The 15563-nt window shown below is 48.0% G+C and overlaps 1 protein-coding gene across 1 annotated transcript; it reads left to right on the forward strand.

The window, feature by feature from the left end:
- The first annotated feature begins 8116 nt into the window (after nt 1-8116).
- On the forward strand, nt 8117-11467 carry LOC119445039 (cholinesterase 1). Its single transcript, XM_037709365.1, has 3 exons — nt 8117-8383; nt 8799-9949; nt 11257-11467. Exons 1-3 carry the CDS (start codon nt 8117-8119, stop codon nt 11465-11467), a joined length of 1629 nt encoding a protein of 542 aa, XP_037565293.1.
- The last annotated feature ends 4096 nt before the right edge of the window (nt 11468-15563 follow it).

The following is a 15563-nucleotide window of genomic DNA, read 5'->3' on the forward strand; positions in this document are numbered from 1 at the left end:
GTTTCGTGGCGCTACAATACTCCCCCCCTAGTGGATGGGTCCACAATGAGCTGCGGTTCATAAGTTCATTCGCAACGGAGGTCTTGTGCGCCGTCCACTCCGTGTGAACCTTTCGACGACTGGTTGAGCCGGTTCAGTCTGTTCTGCTGGTAGTCCTTGTGGCTGTAGAACTCGAGCTGACGAACGCAATTCACTGCTGCTGTCCACATGCGCTGGTTTTACGCGGTCAAGCGAAACCACGTCGTGACGGCCACCTCGGTCGATCGTGATGTGCTTTTCTCCTCGTTTCACCACCTTGAACGGCCCATCATACGGGGGCTGGAGTGGACGCTGTACGGCGTCGTGCCTTACAAACACGTGAGAGCAGGAGGAGAGATCACTGTGGACGTGGACAAGCCGTGGTGCTGGCAGACGCGGAGGGACAGCGCGTAGCTTGCTCATAATGTCCCGCAGTCGCAGGGCGTAATCGTTGTTGGCCTGGGCGTTTGCGTTTTTACTGTCAGCGACAAACTCCCCCGGAAGGCGAAGTGTTGAGCCGTATACGAGTTCAGCCGAGCAGCAGCCAATGTCCGCTTTCAGAGCCGTCCTAATTCCCAATAAAACCAGGGGTAGCGCCTCTACCCAACTGTGACTTGAAGCTGCCGTCAGGCTAGTCTTTAGTTGGCGATGAAACCTTTCCACCATACCGTTGCTGATGGGATGGTAGGCCGTGGTTCTGATGCGCATGATTCCTAGGAGCCGCGTGATGTTCCCGAATAGGGCAGACTCGAATTGCGTTCCGCGATCCGTTGTCACTGTTGATGGAACTCCGAATCGCGCTACCCAGTGGTAGATGAAAGCGCGGGCCACAGTGTCGGCGGTCATATCTGGGATGGGGACGGCCTCCGGCCACCGCGTGAAGCGGTCTACGCAAGTTAGTAAGTAGTTTTGCCCTTGGCAATAAGGCAATGGTCCCACAAGGTCCAAATGTACATGGGAAAATCGAGTGTCCGGCTCGGGGAACGATCCTAAGGGGGTCACCGTATGGCGCTGAACTTTGGAGCGCTGACATGATATGCACTCCCGTGTCCAACGTCAGACATCCCGGTTTATTGCGGGCCACACGAACCTATCTTCGCACAGCCGTTGAGTGGCTCGAATCCCCGGATGCGAGAGGCCGTGCAGCAGTTCATAAATGTTGCGGCGAAGATCATGGGGCACGAACGGTCTGGCCCTACCTGTGGACATGTCACAGCATACAGATCCTGTCGGTCCATCCACCCATTGTAGCTTCAAGGCGCTGGTTGTTGACTTCAGTAGGTGTTTCAACTCCCTGTCACTGTGTTGAGCGGTCGTTAGTGCGGTGAAGTCAATGCCGTTTGGTAGGCTGATGGCGTTCACTGGGCTGCGCGAAAGAGCATCTGCCGCTGCATTGTCCTTCCCGCTGACATGTCGTATATCCGTCGTGAATTCTGCGATGTACGACATTTGGCGGAGCTCTCGTGCCACGTGTGCACCCGTGTCTGAGTTGATCGCGCGCAATGCGTAAGTCAGCGGCTTGTGATCCGTGAGTACAAAAAATTCTCGCCCTTCTACATAGTGGCGGAAATGTCGTATAGCAGCGTATATGGCCAGGAGCTCCCTACCAAAGGTGCTGTACCGTCGTTCGGCCGGGCTCAATTTTCTGGAGAAGAAGGAAATCGGACGCCACCTCCCGCTCGACTTCTGCTGCAATACGGCTCCAATAGCTGCGTCGGAGGCGTCCACCATTAGGCATTGCGGAACCCCGGGCTGTGGGTACACGAGCAGAGCGGCATTCGCGAGAGCCTCCTTAACATGCAGGAATGCTTCAACGGCTTGGTCGTTCCACTGAATGGTGCTTGCATTAGTCCCCGATGCTGCTAGTAGGCTGTGCAGCGGGTGAAGGATGTGGGCGCACTTTGGAACGAACCTACGGTAGAAGTTTACGAGTCCCAGGAACTCTCGGAGCTGGCGGATGGTTTTTGGCTGTGGAAACCGTCGTACTGCTTCGACCTTGTCCTGATGTGGTTGCACTCCCGCGCTTGAAATGCTGTGGCCCAAAAATGGTAGCGATGGTACCCCGAACACGCACTTGGCCATATTGATAACGATCCCGTGCTCTGCCAGTCGCTGTAGTACGCAGCGTAGATGACCCTCGTGCTCTTCGGGCGTGCGGCTAGCAATCAGCAGGTCATCCAGGTAAACCTTGCAGAAGTCGAGGCCCCGGACAACGCCATCCATAAACCGTTGAAAAGTTTGGCCTGCATTCCGTAAGCCGAAAGGCATCCGTAGAAATTCGAACATTCCGAATGGCGTTGTTATTGCAGTCTTGGGAACATCCTCTGGTGCTACCGGTATCTGATGATATGCTCTCACCAGATCTATTTTTGAGAAAATGTTAGCGCCATGCAGGCAGGAGGTGTGGTCGTGGATGTGCGGCACTGGGTAACGGTCCGGTACAGTCACACGGTTTAGTGCCCTATAATCCCCACAAGGACGCCAGTCGCCGCCTGTTGATTTGGGGACCCTGTGAAGAGGCGACGCATATGGGCTGGACGAAGGGCGTACTATGCCGAGTTCCATCATATGCGAAAACACCTGTCGGGCTAGCCGTAGTTTCTCGGGTGAAAGACGCCGTGGTCGCGTGTAGACCGGTGGTCCTGTGATTTCTATGTGATGCTGAACATCGTGTTTCACTTCGGCAAATGCCTGTTGCTGTCGCGTCAGCTCTGGGAACTCTTGTACTATGGTGGTGAAGCGCGATTCTCCGGACGGACGGAGTAATGTCGGGCTGAGAGGAGGACGCCAACACGGCTTGCCTTGTACCAGTGCACGACATACAGGATCCTGAAGCCGTTTGTTCCGAACATCAACCAGCAGGCCGAAGTATTGCAGAAAGTCAGCGCCCAATATGGCTAACTTTACATCAGCGGCTATGAACACCCATTTGAACGTTCTGTTGAAACCGAAATTCAGCGTGAGCGAACGATGTCCGTATGTTCGTATCACCGTGTTATTGACGGCTTGGAGTGGCGACGTACTAGGATTCTTCCTTTCGGCTTGTGACGCGGGTATCACGCTCACCTCGGCGCCTGTATCGACTAAGAAACGAGCCCCGTTGTTGCGGTCGGTAACAAAAAATACCGAGGGACGACTTGAAGGCAACTTAGAAGCACTGGTCGCCCTCAGTGCTTGCCGCTGTCGTTTCCCGAGCGCGCGCAGGGTGGAACGCAGTTACGCGCAGCATTTCCGAACCGCCGATGATACCAGCATATATTCTCCCGCTGAGGTTGCGATAGCGACGTGTTTGGCTCGCTTAACTTTGGTGCATTCCTGCTTGTGCGCAAAGCTGATAACGTTTCGGTGAGCCGAGAAATATCGTCACGCATTTGCTGAAGTTCGTCCTGAGCATGTTGTGCTCGCACGGAAGCCAGTGATGTGGGTGCGGTGATCGCCATGAGTCGATCAGCAAGCTCGGCGACCGCAGGTAGGTCTTTCTGTTCTGACGCAGCGACAACCAAGCGGACATTTGACGGCAGCTTTTGCAAAAAGAGTTCTCGGAATAATGCTCCGTCTACACTGTTTGTTGTTTCGCCGCGCAATAGTTGCATGTGCCGCAACAGCTGACTGGGAGTACGGTCGCCGAGGTCCGTGTCGCGAAGCAGTTGCTGCAGTCGCTGCGATTCGGGGGGCGTGACACGGTGGATGAGGGTCTCTTTTAGCGTTGCGTATGCTTTTTCAGCAGGCGGGTCGAGTAAAAGATCCCGTATTTCACTGGCTGTGGGCGGCGGGAGGCTGCTTACGACGTAGTGGTATTTGGTAAGGTCTGCTGTGATGCGTCGTGCTGCGAACTGCGCTTCTACTTGAATAAACCAGAGTGCGGGGTCTGCGGTCCAAAAGGGGGGCAGCTTACCGTCGACTGAAGAGACTGTCGGCGTAGCGTCCGTCGTGGACGTCGAAGTCATAGTCGTGGAGTCCGTCGTCGACGTCGAAGTCATAGCGACGATGATGCTCAACCCCGGTGGCTGCACCACTATTCCGGGTCACCAAGTTGGGACACGCTGCAAGGCTGAGCCAAGCGAGTACAGGCAACACGCATCCATAACAACAACTGAACTTTTATTCACCCCGAATCTCTTAAGAAAAGTGACATGTCCTCGCGCATGCGCTCTTGGCATTGCCTACGGAAGCGCCGTTTCGTGGCGCTACAACGTACGGCAAACAAGGAGTGCCATGGAACGTACATTTCGGTACACGCATTAACAGAGCTTCTCGTAAGAAGACAGACCGACCTATTAGAGCTGGGTCTGTAGCCTGCAGACTCGTGAGTTATGGCGTCCGAGTGTGCATTTCGAAGGCGACGGTAAAGTTTGATTTGTCCCACGGCAGAACTTTTGCCCTTTAAAAGGTTGAAGTGCATGGCTCGTTGATGGGGTCAAAAGAGGTTTTCTGTCCTGGTGACATTTTGTGTGGAAGAAAAACATCATGGCTGTGACAGACGACATAAAGATTGCGTGAAATAAAGATTAGTAAGTGTTGCTGCCAAATTATCACGTTTGCAACTCAGCTTCTCACGTTGCAGGTGTACTTTGAGCTTGCTGGTAGTGTACAGTATACACATTTTTAAAGCGCACCTTTCTTTGCCTATATATACTATACCGTGGTTCCTCCTGGGTTGGTCGGTCGGGGTCTCGCCATGTAGATTCCTTCTCACTCTTAAAAAAAAAACTAACCAACCCTTCCCCTACCGGAAAATGGGGGCAAGCGAAGCTTGTCCTGGGTGCACCTAAACTGACCATGATGCGACGGCTGTGACGGACTGAACGACGTCACTGACGGTATGCCCGCAGTCCGCCGTTGTCACTTGCGTTCGATGTCTCGAGTTAGCTCGGCGGCGTGGTTAGCAGCATTCGCCCTCCATTGCAGCTTGCAATTCTTCGAAATTAAAATGCTTCAAAATTAAATCTGTCCATTACGGTAAGACAATGAATGGCTCAAACCCCCTTAAGCAATGAATCATACCCCCGTAAACGCGGCCTCACCATTACGACGACAGAAGAGAAATGAAGGAAGGAAAATACGAGGTGAAAGGCAGATAGGTTAACCAGGTTAAGTGTCCGGTTGGCTATTCTGCACAGGGGGATGTATAGGGGGATGTATAGGGGAATGTATAGGGGGATGTATAGCATTTTATGAACCTGTTCAAAAAAGCTTCCCTTCACATAAATTCCAAAGTGTACCTTGGGTCCGCATTTTTTTTTTTTTTTGTACAGCCTGAAGGGTAACGGTATGGGTTAGCCGTGGGTTTATGAGTCAGACAACCAAAGGCGTAATCATGCTACATTTGCCCACATCACATGAAATAGGAGGGAGGGCCAATATGACAGAAAACTCCTAGATGAAGGAACCGTAGTCTGCGAACGCCACTTCGAACCTCAATTCATACAACGTACGCACCAAAAAAAAAAAAAAAAAACATCAATGGAAGAATCTCATGAACAGGTGTGTGCCATTAAACAAGGACTCATCATAATCATTATTATCATCATGTCGTCGTCGTTGCTGTCATTCATTGTATATAATTCGGAGAGTTATCACAAGAATGCAGAGCCTTGTACATGGTTGTGGGTACTTGGGATTAGTCGGAGAGCTGACGCAGCAAATGAGTTCTCCATTGAAGGAATTCTCAGTCTCATCTTTCTGCTTACTTTTATTTTATTCCAATTGGTTAAAATTATTTATCATTTATTTATGTAGGACTCGTGACAAAATTTCACAGCCTCAATTTTTTTTTACCTAAAATTTATCTTAGCAGGTATAAATAATGCCATAGTAATTTGACAAGTTGTAAGATGTATGGTAACACCTGTGCAAATTTATTGCTTGCGTATGTGCCGTAAGAAATTACGCAAAAGAAGAATAGTAAGAGGAAGGCAGTAGGGAGGTTCGGACTTAATTCTTTTATTATCGGTTCATTTCCCATTTTCAATTATTCATTTATTTTCCTTTAATTTTTATTACTTACTTATTTCTAAACTAATTTATTTTAAATTTCGATCATAATACCACCCGGTTAGTGGTCTACCCCCCACAGTGGGTTGTGCCATTGATTGAGGCATCGTCATCATCATCATCAGCTTCGGACACAAGAACAAGGTTCTTCGACCGCACAGCATGGAAGTGATGCCAGTGGCCACCGGCAAGGAACCACCGAATCCTACCGCAGAGCCTTCGGCGTAAGAACAAAACCCCTGTGCCCGTATTCACAAAGCTATTTGGTCTAAGAGCAGCTCTTAAGAACAGGTGCCATGGCCCAGTCATTTTAACAAACATTATTAGCCAAGGCAGTCGCGCTCAGGGAAGAAAAGCTCGGTGATTGGGTCCCGTCACTTTTGCATTGTGCTTGCTCACGAGAATACAGGTATAAGCGCCGAATACGCTGTAAAGGCATAAAGCGAGAGAAATAGGGAGCAACCAATGTAGGTTCCATTATCATCGGGAATTCATGACAATGGTAAAGACTAGGGAGCCTACATGACAGCGCTTGCATGTAGGCTCCCTACCCCTAATATAAACAGTGCTTGCATGTAGGCTCCCTAGTAAAGACTATAGTAATTACCATTGCCATGAATGCAATCTTCATCTCTTATAAGAGATGACAATTGAAGACTTGAAGAAGATCATCAAGTGTTGCTGGAGAACACTTACCCGCATGCACTCGTTCAAGTTTCAAGAAGATGCATACACTGTCCTTGCAGTTACATTAGCAACGCACTCACCTTTTGCACCTATATAGCTCACTGTCAACTCAATTGTATAACCGCCTGCACTGAAGCCAGCGCTCTGCTAGATAGAAAAACTTAATGCGAAGCATGCCAAGCGTCGAAACGCCTGCCTTTGACACTAATTGTTGTGAACGTTTAATTTAAGAAGTCACCGATCCCCTATAAAAGCTCTTCTCTAACCACGGCCTAGCTACGCTCACCTGAGCTGAATTCTACATGACCCCAACCAACAATCATGAGTCACGATTTACCACACCTCAGCAAACGTATTACTTTACTGGTTGTACTGTCCTGAGGCTCTGACGTTTTTAACCGATCACTTGGTTGCAGAAACCAAGACAGCATCTGCACCTCCCTTTGCCATCCTCCAGCCCTCCTAGGGTCAATCGAGAACATGATATGAATACTCTCGCGTCACCCTGTTCTTGGGTCTGAAGTTTCTCGTGGTAGAATTCTCGATAATGAACACAACGCGTAACTTAACACGAAAAATGAAAGTACTCGCCATGTTGAACTAGTGGCTTTGGCGTTGTTCTGCTAATACTGATGGTGCGGGATCAAATCCCGGCCGCGGCGGCCGCATTTCGATAGGGGTGAAAGGCGAAAACGCCTTCGTGTACCGTGCATGTGGGTGCACGTTAAAGAATCCCAGATGGTCAAAATTATTCCCAAGTCGCCCACTATGGCATGCCTCACAGTCATATCGCTGTTTTTGCACGTCAAACGCCAGAATATAGTTTTAAAAAATTGAAAGTGCTTAACGTCGAATAATAGTACATTGGCCGCAAACGCATTGCAGTTTACAATGATACCGGAGCACCGGAGGCACCAACAATACTAGCCTGCTACGCCTGCTTTCCATTCCTGAGCGTTCGAAAAAACAGACATGACTATTCAAGCGCACAAGTATGTGTAGGGATGGCGTCCTTTAGCAGTGACCGATATGCGAGGGACCTCAACAATTCCTCCATTGATTTTTTTTAACGTACACAGTATGGATCGAGGCTTGAAGTGGCGTTCGCAGATTACGATTCCTTTATCTATAGGGGCTTTCTGTCATTTTGGCAATCTCCTATATCATGAGACTTTGTCCAGCCACACAAGAACCGCACAGTCAGCAGCGCCTCCCCCCCCCCCTCCCCCAAAGGAGAGAGAACAGAGTGGTTTTGATTAAAAGTCGCCAAGGGCAGGAGATATCTCAAATGGGTAACAGGAAGACGAGAATTGCACTGCGAACACCTTTGACTCACTGCCTGCACAGTTTGAATGTAGATCCAAAGGTTTAAATGGTCTGATCCTGGCACGCGATCAGCGCGGCAGCCTTGGGTACCATGATCGGCCTGGGATTCGTCACCGCGGTGCTGGGCCTGGTCTTGGTGTTGCTGGTCCTTCGCAAACAGACGCCATCCAAGTTCCACGCGAGCACAGAGCAGGTCACGGTGCCACCATCGCCGAAGCCTGATCCAGCCACGGGCTGCCTGACACTTGTTGAACAAGCCATCTTGTTCACCCATAACGGTGTCATCTATGGCCGAAGCTCCTACCTCGGTGAAAATAAGTCTGTGCGGACCTTCATGGGCATTCCCTACGCAACGTATGTCGGTCGTTTTCTCAGGTATGTAATGGTGGCATCGCCAGCACGCCGGTTTCTTCAGCGAGGTCACATGCTTGCATGAAGCAAATATTTTTAATCGAATTAAACAATTTATTATTTTCGTCAACCTTTCATTATTTGTCAGCATTGTATTGTAAGCCTAAACTTTATGCTACAATCCTCACAACCAAGTGTCTTTTTCTTGGCCTCGGTGTTTCGAAACCATTAATGGGTTTCCGTGCCATTCGCAGGAACTATTTTGGTCCTCACAGCACATTTGCTTGCTTTCCCTCCCCACACCTTCTTTTCTCCTTGCATCACAACTTTGTCTTGTTGGAATCAGTCATTCTACCAACCAATAATTCAACCAACCAACCAATCAATGAATACTGTATTCTGACCTATCTCTTCTTTCGTAGGGCTGCACCACAGGGCCGCTTCGACCACGGCTCCCTGGTAGCCTTTTCCAGCACACCGCACTGCGTCCGAACGAACATTCACCAGCCGACTGCCTCAACCTGAATGTCTGGGCTCCTCCCGCCTGCAATCCCGCGGAGGGCGTCAAGAACAAGACAGTCATAGTGGCGCTCACAGAAAACTGGTTCCGCACGACGCTGTTACCGCTGTCACCCTCCTGGGGCGAGATGGCCGCCAGCGAAGACGTCGTCGTCTTCGTTCCCAACTACCGACGCGGAATCATGGGCTTCCTGAATACGGGTAACCAGGGCGTTCCTGGAAACGCGGGCCTCTTCGACCTGATCATGGCACTCCGGTGGATAAAGCGGAACGCACCGGACTTCGGCGGTGACCCGGACTCGATGGTCGCATTGGGACAGGGCTCCGGAGCTGCCATGCTATCTCTCGCGCTCAGGGGTCTTGGCCGAGGTTTCTTCAAGAGGGCTATCTTTCTGGACATGTCACCATTCTCGCTGATTCCCCGAAACGACCGGCACGTAGGCGAGAGCATCGCGCTTCGACTCTGTCGTCTAATGGGGTGCCGTGAGCAAACCGGCGTCAATGCGTCACTTTACCTACAACGGTCGTACACGGATGAAACCCTCCTGGCATACGCAGAGGCCATGGGTGAATTGTGGTTTGTGCCCAGCTTTGACCAGGAGCCGCTGATCTTCCCGCCCGAGAAGCTCGTCGGAGAGTACGACCTCGAAGGCCTGGATCTTCTGTGCGGCGCAGACAGGGGCGCGGGAAAGCTGCTGTTCTACCGCTACCTGTTGCCGCTTCTTCAGCGAGCAGGTGGCCATGATAAAAAAGACGAGACGCGTTCCCTCGCCGACCTTCTCACCTTTTTCCTGAAGGAGACGACAAAGGAGTTCGAAGACACGCTGCCACGACTAGTCAGCGAGATAAGGACGCGCTACGGCACCGCAATCATGGACGATGCTCTGGAGGAATTTTTCACGGACTTGGTGTTCCGCTGCCCGATGTTGACGCTCGCGGATGCAGCGGCGTCGACAGGACAAAATCGTTCGGTTTTCCACTTCGTGGGGACGACGAACGAAACCGAAGGGTTCGTCCTCACCACCTCGCAGATAGCCCACTTCGCGAAGACAGGGTGAGCCTTTGGTTTTCTTGTTTTTATTAGTCGGTCATATTGTGCCCGTGCGATGAAACGGTGGCCTCGAACATAAACTGGGATTACACGCTAATTAGATGTTATTATAACTAATAGGTTTCCTTGACTGCAGTGTATGGCAACGTTTTACCACATACACGCCCAGTCGGATGTGTGAGATGTTTTCGGTATGCAGTAACTGATGCACAGGAAATGAAAAAGGCAAGACACTTTGTGCGACAGGCCTTGGCTCCGGGCGCGCTCTCGCCCTTGAACATCAGCTTCATGTACCCTTCTACCGCTTTCTATTTCTGCACGAAAGAAACCTGGCTCTGCAGTTGTGAATATAGCTCTGCATTATGCTTAAAGGTAGGCTTCTGATTAAAAGAAAGAAAGAAAGAAAGAAAGAAGAGAGAAAGAAAGAAAGAAAGAAAGAAAGAAAGAAAGAAAGAAAGAAAGAAAGAAAGAAAGAAAGAAAGAAAAACAAAAGGAGACGGAAGATGCACGTAGGACAAGGTATAGATGCAGCAACACATATAGGTTACGACGACAGCGTGTTCCTGAACGACTGCTAAGCGCCGTCGCGTTTGACCAACAGCATCTGCACTCGACTGTCCATGTAGTGAGCCTTCTTTATTTTAGTGTTCTCAATGTGCCCTCTAAATGATGCATTAAATAAAATTTGAATAATTTGGCATCAAGATTCACAAACAGTTTCAAAAATTAGATGATCGACTTGTCAACTTGTCAAAGCTCGGCTACTTGCCATTCCGTTTGTTCTAGCTCAACAAATCTAGCTCAATAACATAGTCACACGCTCACAAGACCCTCCCCCCCCCCCCCCCCACTTCCTTCGTACAACAAAGGAAGTTATTTTAAACCTCCATGCATATAATCTGAGGCCACAATTGCAATCTACTACCAAAAAAAAAAGCGTCAGCGTTTTCTCATTTGCGGAAGTTCTTCAAAAAACGTTCACCTGTAAATAACAGCAGCAGTCTCACACAATTGTCTGCACAAAAGAAAGCTCCAGAAACTTCCGTCACCGTTAGACTGCTGCTCAACATTACAGCGCAGAAGCGGCTTCACCGCATTATAGGTCTCACTGCCGTGAAGCCACCTAACAAGGTAAAATTCTAGCATCCCGCGCGCCTTCACTCGGTTCTACAAACTTCTTGAAATTTTGGCGCTGATAGTGCGCTCGAGAGCACGGAAATTTCTTAAGTGGGTGTTTTAGCTAAATTTTGATGGGTTCTGCAGAAACAAACACATAGTACCCGACCTTGACTCTGTTTTTACCATTTCAGGAAAGCACCGAGCTTGCCCGGCGGACAGTCGTGGGTTGCCTACACGGAAGGCTCGCCTCATACAGTGCATCTGCCTGATGGCGTTTCTGCCGACACCCAGAGAGAACGCTGCAAAGTAGGCCGCCAGGTGTATGAGTACTACTGGAGCATCTATGGCACAGGACACAACGTTACGTGGCCCAAAACTAACTCTGGCCGCCGACGAGCATGATCAAAACAATACTTCGTTTTTTGTGCGACCAGTGCATCATATACACATCCATCTTGGTGCATGTATGCAACTATTTCACGGAATTCAGCAGGCTGTTCGAATGTACACAACGACGGCCATGTTATTAATCTGATTACTGATTGGCAAATTGAAATGCTCCGCTCCTAACGGTAACGATCTTCGTAATGAAAGTTTATATTATTTGTTAATGTTCATAAAGACGTATTGACATATCTTTCGACTCATTCTTTGCGTTAAATGAAGGACCCAAACCTTTAATATCATGAAAAAATATTGACAAGCCTCAGAACGTTTTAAATAACAGTAATATAAGTGCTTTTCGACAGAAAATTTCGGTTGCGTTTCTACTGTGTCAATAAATTCTAAACAAGATGGTCAGTGCGATATCTTGACACGCGCTCAGCCTGGCTCGGTCGCCTGCAATGCTGCAACATCGGTTCCCACGACAAGTAGCAGCATAGCATACGACTGAGCGAGCCGATGCGAGTGTCAACACATTACGATTAGTACACTCTAGTTACAATGCGCTGCTCCCGCGTGACCACCTTCTGCGTCATGACGTCACGACACAGTAACCTCCTCGGAAACAAAAACTAAACTGAAACTGACTTAATAAAAGCTAATAAATTATTTTTAGGACACACTGCGGCTCTTCAGTATTTTTTCTTGGATTTAGAAGGACCTTCATATAACACAGGCAAATGAAAAGTTGAAAAAGGTCATAAGCTATGCATATGACTTCTCACGTGTGAATTGGAAAGATCTAAAAAATGTTGCGCAAATCGGTTTCGTAATGTCAGCTTCGATGCATTACAGTTGCGGTACGTGGTGAAGGTACGCGTTTTGCAGTGAAACATTTAATTTAAGAGTGGAAAAAAGGTGAGTGAGACGGGTCATAGTATTTTCCTTAATTTTACCCCTGTTGTCTCATGTCCCAGAACGAGCTCCCAGACGCCTAATAAGTGTGCTGGCAGGCCTTCGAATCTATTTCGCACGTGGTTTCAGCTTTCGTTTCAGCCACTTGCACGCCCCGTATAAGAAACCGTAACGGGGCCTAGTACGCGCTTCTTAATTACACATGCGAGCACGCGCCGTCTCTGGTCACAGTATGACCACCGAGACTCCTAATATGGAGGTTTAGATGTTCCGCACCCAAACATATTTGCGTACCCAAAGGGACCTTCTCGCATCCAAAGCAACACGCCCTGCTGCGTTCTGTTGTACTTTTGCTTTCTTTTGTATACCTTTTCACACTCTTGTAAATTCGGAGCACTGCGTCCGAAAACTTTGGGTGCGCAAAATCTAAAATTATCTAATAACTGTACTGGCAGCCGTTAAAAGCGGTTTCTGACTTTGCTGTGGCGATTTAAGCAGATTGTTTGGGGGTTACAAGCACGGCCCTAGGTGCAAGAAAGTAATATTTTGTTTATCAATACATGTTCATGTGGTTCATATTTTCTGAAGTGTCTAAATACTTCTACAATAATAGCTATGCGATTTGGTAGTTTTCTGCCCAACTGCTATGACCATAACAAGTCAATTACCTTTTAGTATAGTAGTAGTAAACACTTTATTTAGGTCCTGAGAAGCTAGGCAGGGGGGCCTGCTAGCCGTTGGCTAGTCCCATGTCGGAACAGAGAGGCCGTGCCTCTCCGCTCGTTCACGGGCCCTCTGGACAGCCAGGAGTTGGACGTCTTGTCTGGGATCTATGATGGCTTTCGTCCAGTCTTCTTGGTTAAAATCCGATAACACAGGGCACTGCCAGAGCATGTGATTTAATGAGCAAAATTCAGTGCCACAATCTGGGCAGACTGGATCGATGTCGGGGTGAAGCTTGTTCAAAAAGCCCCTAGAGGGGTAGGACCCCGTCTGGAGCATGCGGAATGTGCTAGATTGTGATCTGTTGAGCTTATGATGGGGGGAGGGGAAACTCTGCCTATCCCCTCTGTAATGTGATGTGATTTCGTGAAAAGTAACTACAGGATCACTGTGGAAGAGCTCTCCCGAACTCACCCGAGACACCGTCCCATCGCGGCATATGAAACCTCGCGCACGGTCGTGGGCTATCTCATTGGGGTTCAGGCAACTCGGTAATACCGGATTACCCGGATTACCTTTTAGTCAATCTTAGTTTTCGAAAGCAAAACAACGCTTTCCATCAGATGAACGTGCCTCTTCAAAGCTCGAGTGGCCCCTTATCCCTTTTGATATGCTTCATTGCAATACATTATGTATGCTTCACCGCATAACGTAACTGCATTGCGGCAAAGCTAACTTTAAGAAACCGAATTATCTAACATTTTTTTACTCGTGCCCGTGGATCCGTCAATATTTTTTTGTCCTAAAAGATGTGTATTTCATAGATTATGAAATATTTTCATGGATGTCTTCCTCAATTGTGGTAGTGCCACAACACAGCATTCGGCTTCGCTCCATGTCAATATAATTATTATAACTCGCTCCAGGTCGATCTCAATAGCATACTTGATTGGTGTCATATTTGGAAAATAGAACTGAACGTTAAAAAGTGTAAGTCTATGAGGGTTTCTCGTTCAAATACAAATTGTCCAACTTATTTTCTTCAAAGTCAGCTCCTTGAAAGCGTAACATCCTACCGGTATCTTGGCGTCCATATAACTAACGCTCCGTCCTGGAAATTACATACAGAGCACATAGCATCCAAAGCAAAGAAAACACTGGGTTACCTTCGAAGAAACTTTTTTCTTGCTCCATCATCACTAAAATTATCACCACCAACTATGTGCGACCACAAATGGAATATGCTTCATCCGTATGGGACTGTGGACGGGTCACACTAGCACTCATGTTGGAAAGTGTGCAGAATCGTGCAGCTCGTTTCATCTTGGCTAACTATCATCGTTCAGCTAGCGTCACCCAAATGAAAACATTTTTAAACCTCATCCCACTAGCTACCCGCCGAAAGCACACCCGCATTTGTCTGTTCCACAAGGTTTTCTACCATAACTCTAATCTTCACTCCCCATGGATTCAACCAGCACCTTCATTTCTCATCGCCGTAATCATCAACAAAAAGTAGCAGTGCCTCATTACAACACAGTAACATGCATGCAGTCATATTTTCTAATAACTTGTAAAAATGGAATTCCCTACCCATATCACTAACGAGTATCACTGATGCCATTCAATTTAAAATGGTCCTTACGATGCTGATCACCTGAATTACCGCTTTTGTGTTTTGTTCATTAACTTATTTTTGTATCCTGTTTTGGCTCTTGCATAATATTATTGTTCCATTGTTTTATGTTCTTGTATGAAGATTGTTTGCATTATTTATCTTTTTCCTCTATTGTTTTATATTGCATGAAATGTGCTGTGTGTTTTTTTATTGTCGTGAATTTCCCTTCCCCTCTGAAATGTACTCTGTACCCTGAGGGTAACAAACAAATAAAAAATAAATAGCACCACATACTTCTTTCTTATGTAGGCCCTTCAGCCACGAATGTGCTTGTAAGCTGCTGACGGTGGCTTGACTTGATAACTATTATATATGTGCAAGAGAAGCAGAAGCACAGCTGCAGATTTGCCACCTTACTCCAAGGGCGATGAGTTGATGAGCAGTATTTGAACAAAGAATGTCACTGACAAAAAGAATGTAGCTTCAGCGACATTTCTTGTTCAACTACTCATCACTTCATGCCTTCATATTCAGTAAACTGTTCTTGTAAGGGTAACCAGGGTAATAGTGCATCTAAATTACAAGACTCTTTTGTGGAGTCGTGCTTTTGGTGACCAAGCTTTGTCATGTTCATCAAGAAAGATCACCGGAACATTCAAGTTTGCAGGCACTTGCTTTACAAATACCTCAACTTGTATCTACAGTAGTGAGTGCAAAAATGTGCCTCAGCTGAAAATTCTCTCTCCCCCTTACTTCCTTCTTTCCTTTAAGTATAAGAACAGAGAATCTAACTTTTAGCAAAATTAGTCATATCAGGCAAGAAGGGCTCCCGCTAGCAGTAGAGGACTTTGTAGGAGTAGACAGTTTTAGTTTAGTGTGGTTACCGGAATAGCGGGATTGAAATGCGCACGCGCAGAA

The sequence above is a fragment of the Dermacentor silvarum genome, chromosome 3 (genome assembly GCF_013339745.2).
Source record: "Dermacentor silvarum isolate Dsil-2018 chromosome 3, BIME_Dsil_1.4, whole genome shotgun sequence".
In the NCBI taxonomy this organism is placed as follows: Eukaryota; Metazoa; Arthropoda; class Arachnida; order Ixodida; family Ixodidae; genus Dermacentor; species Dermacentor silvarum.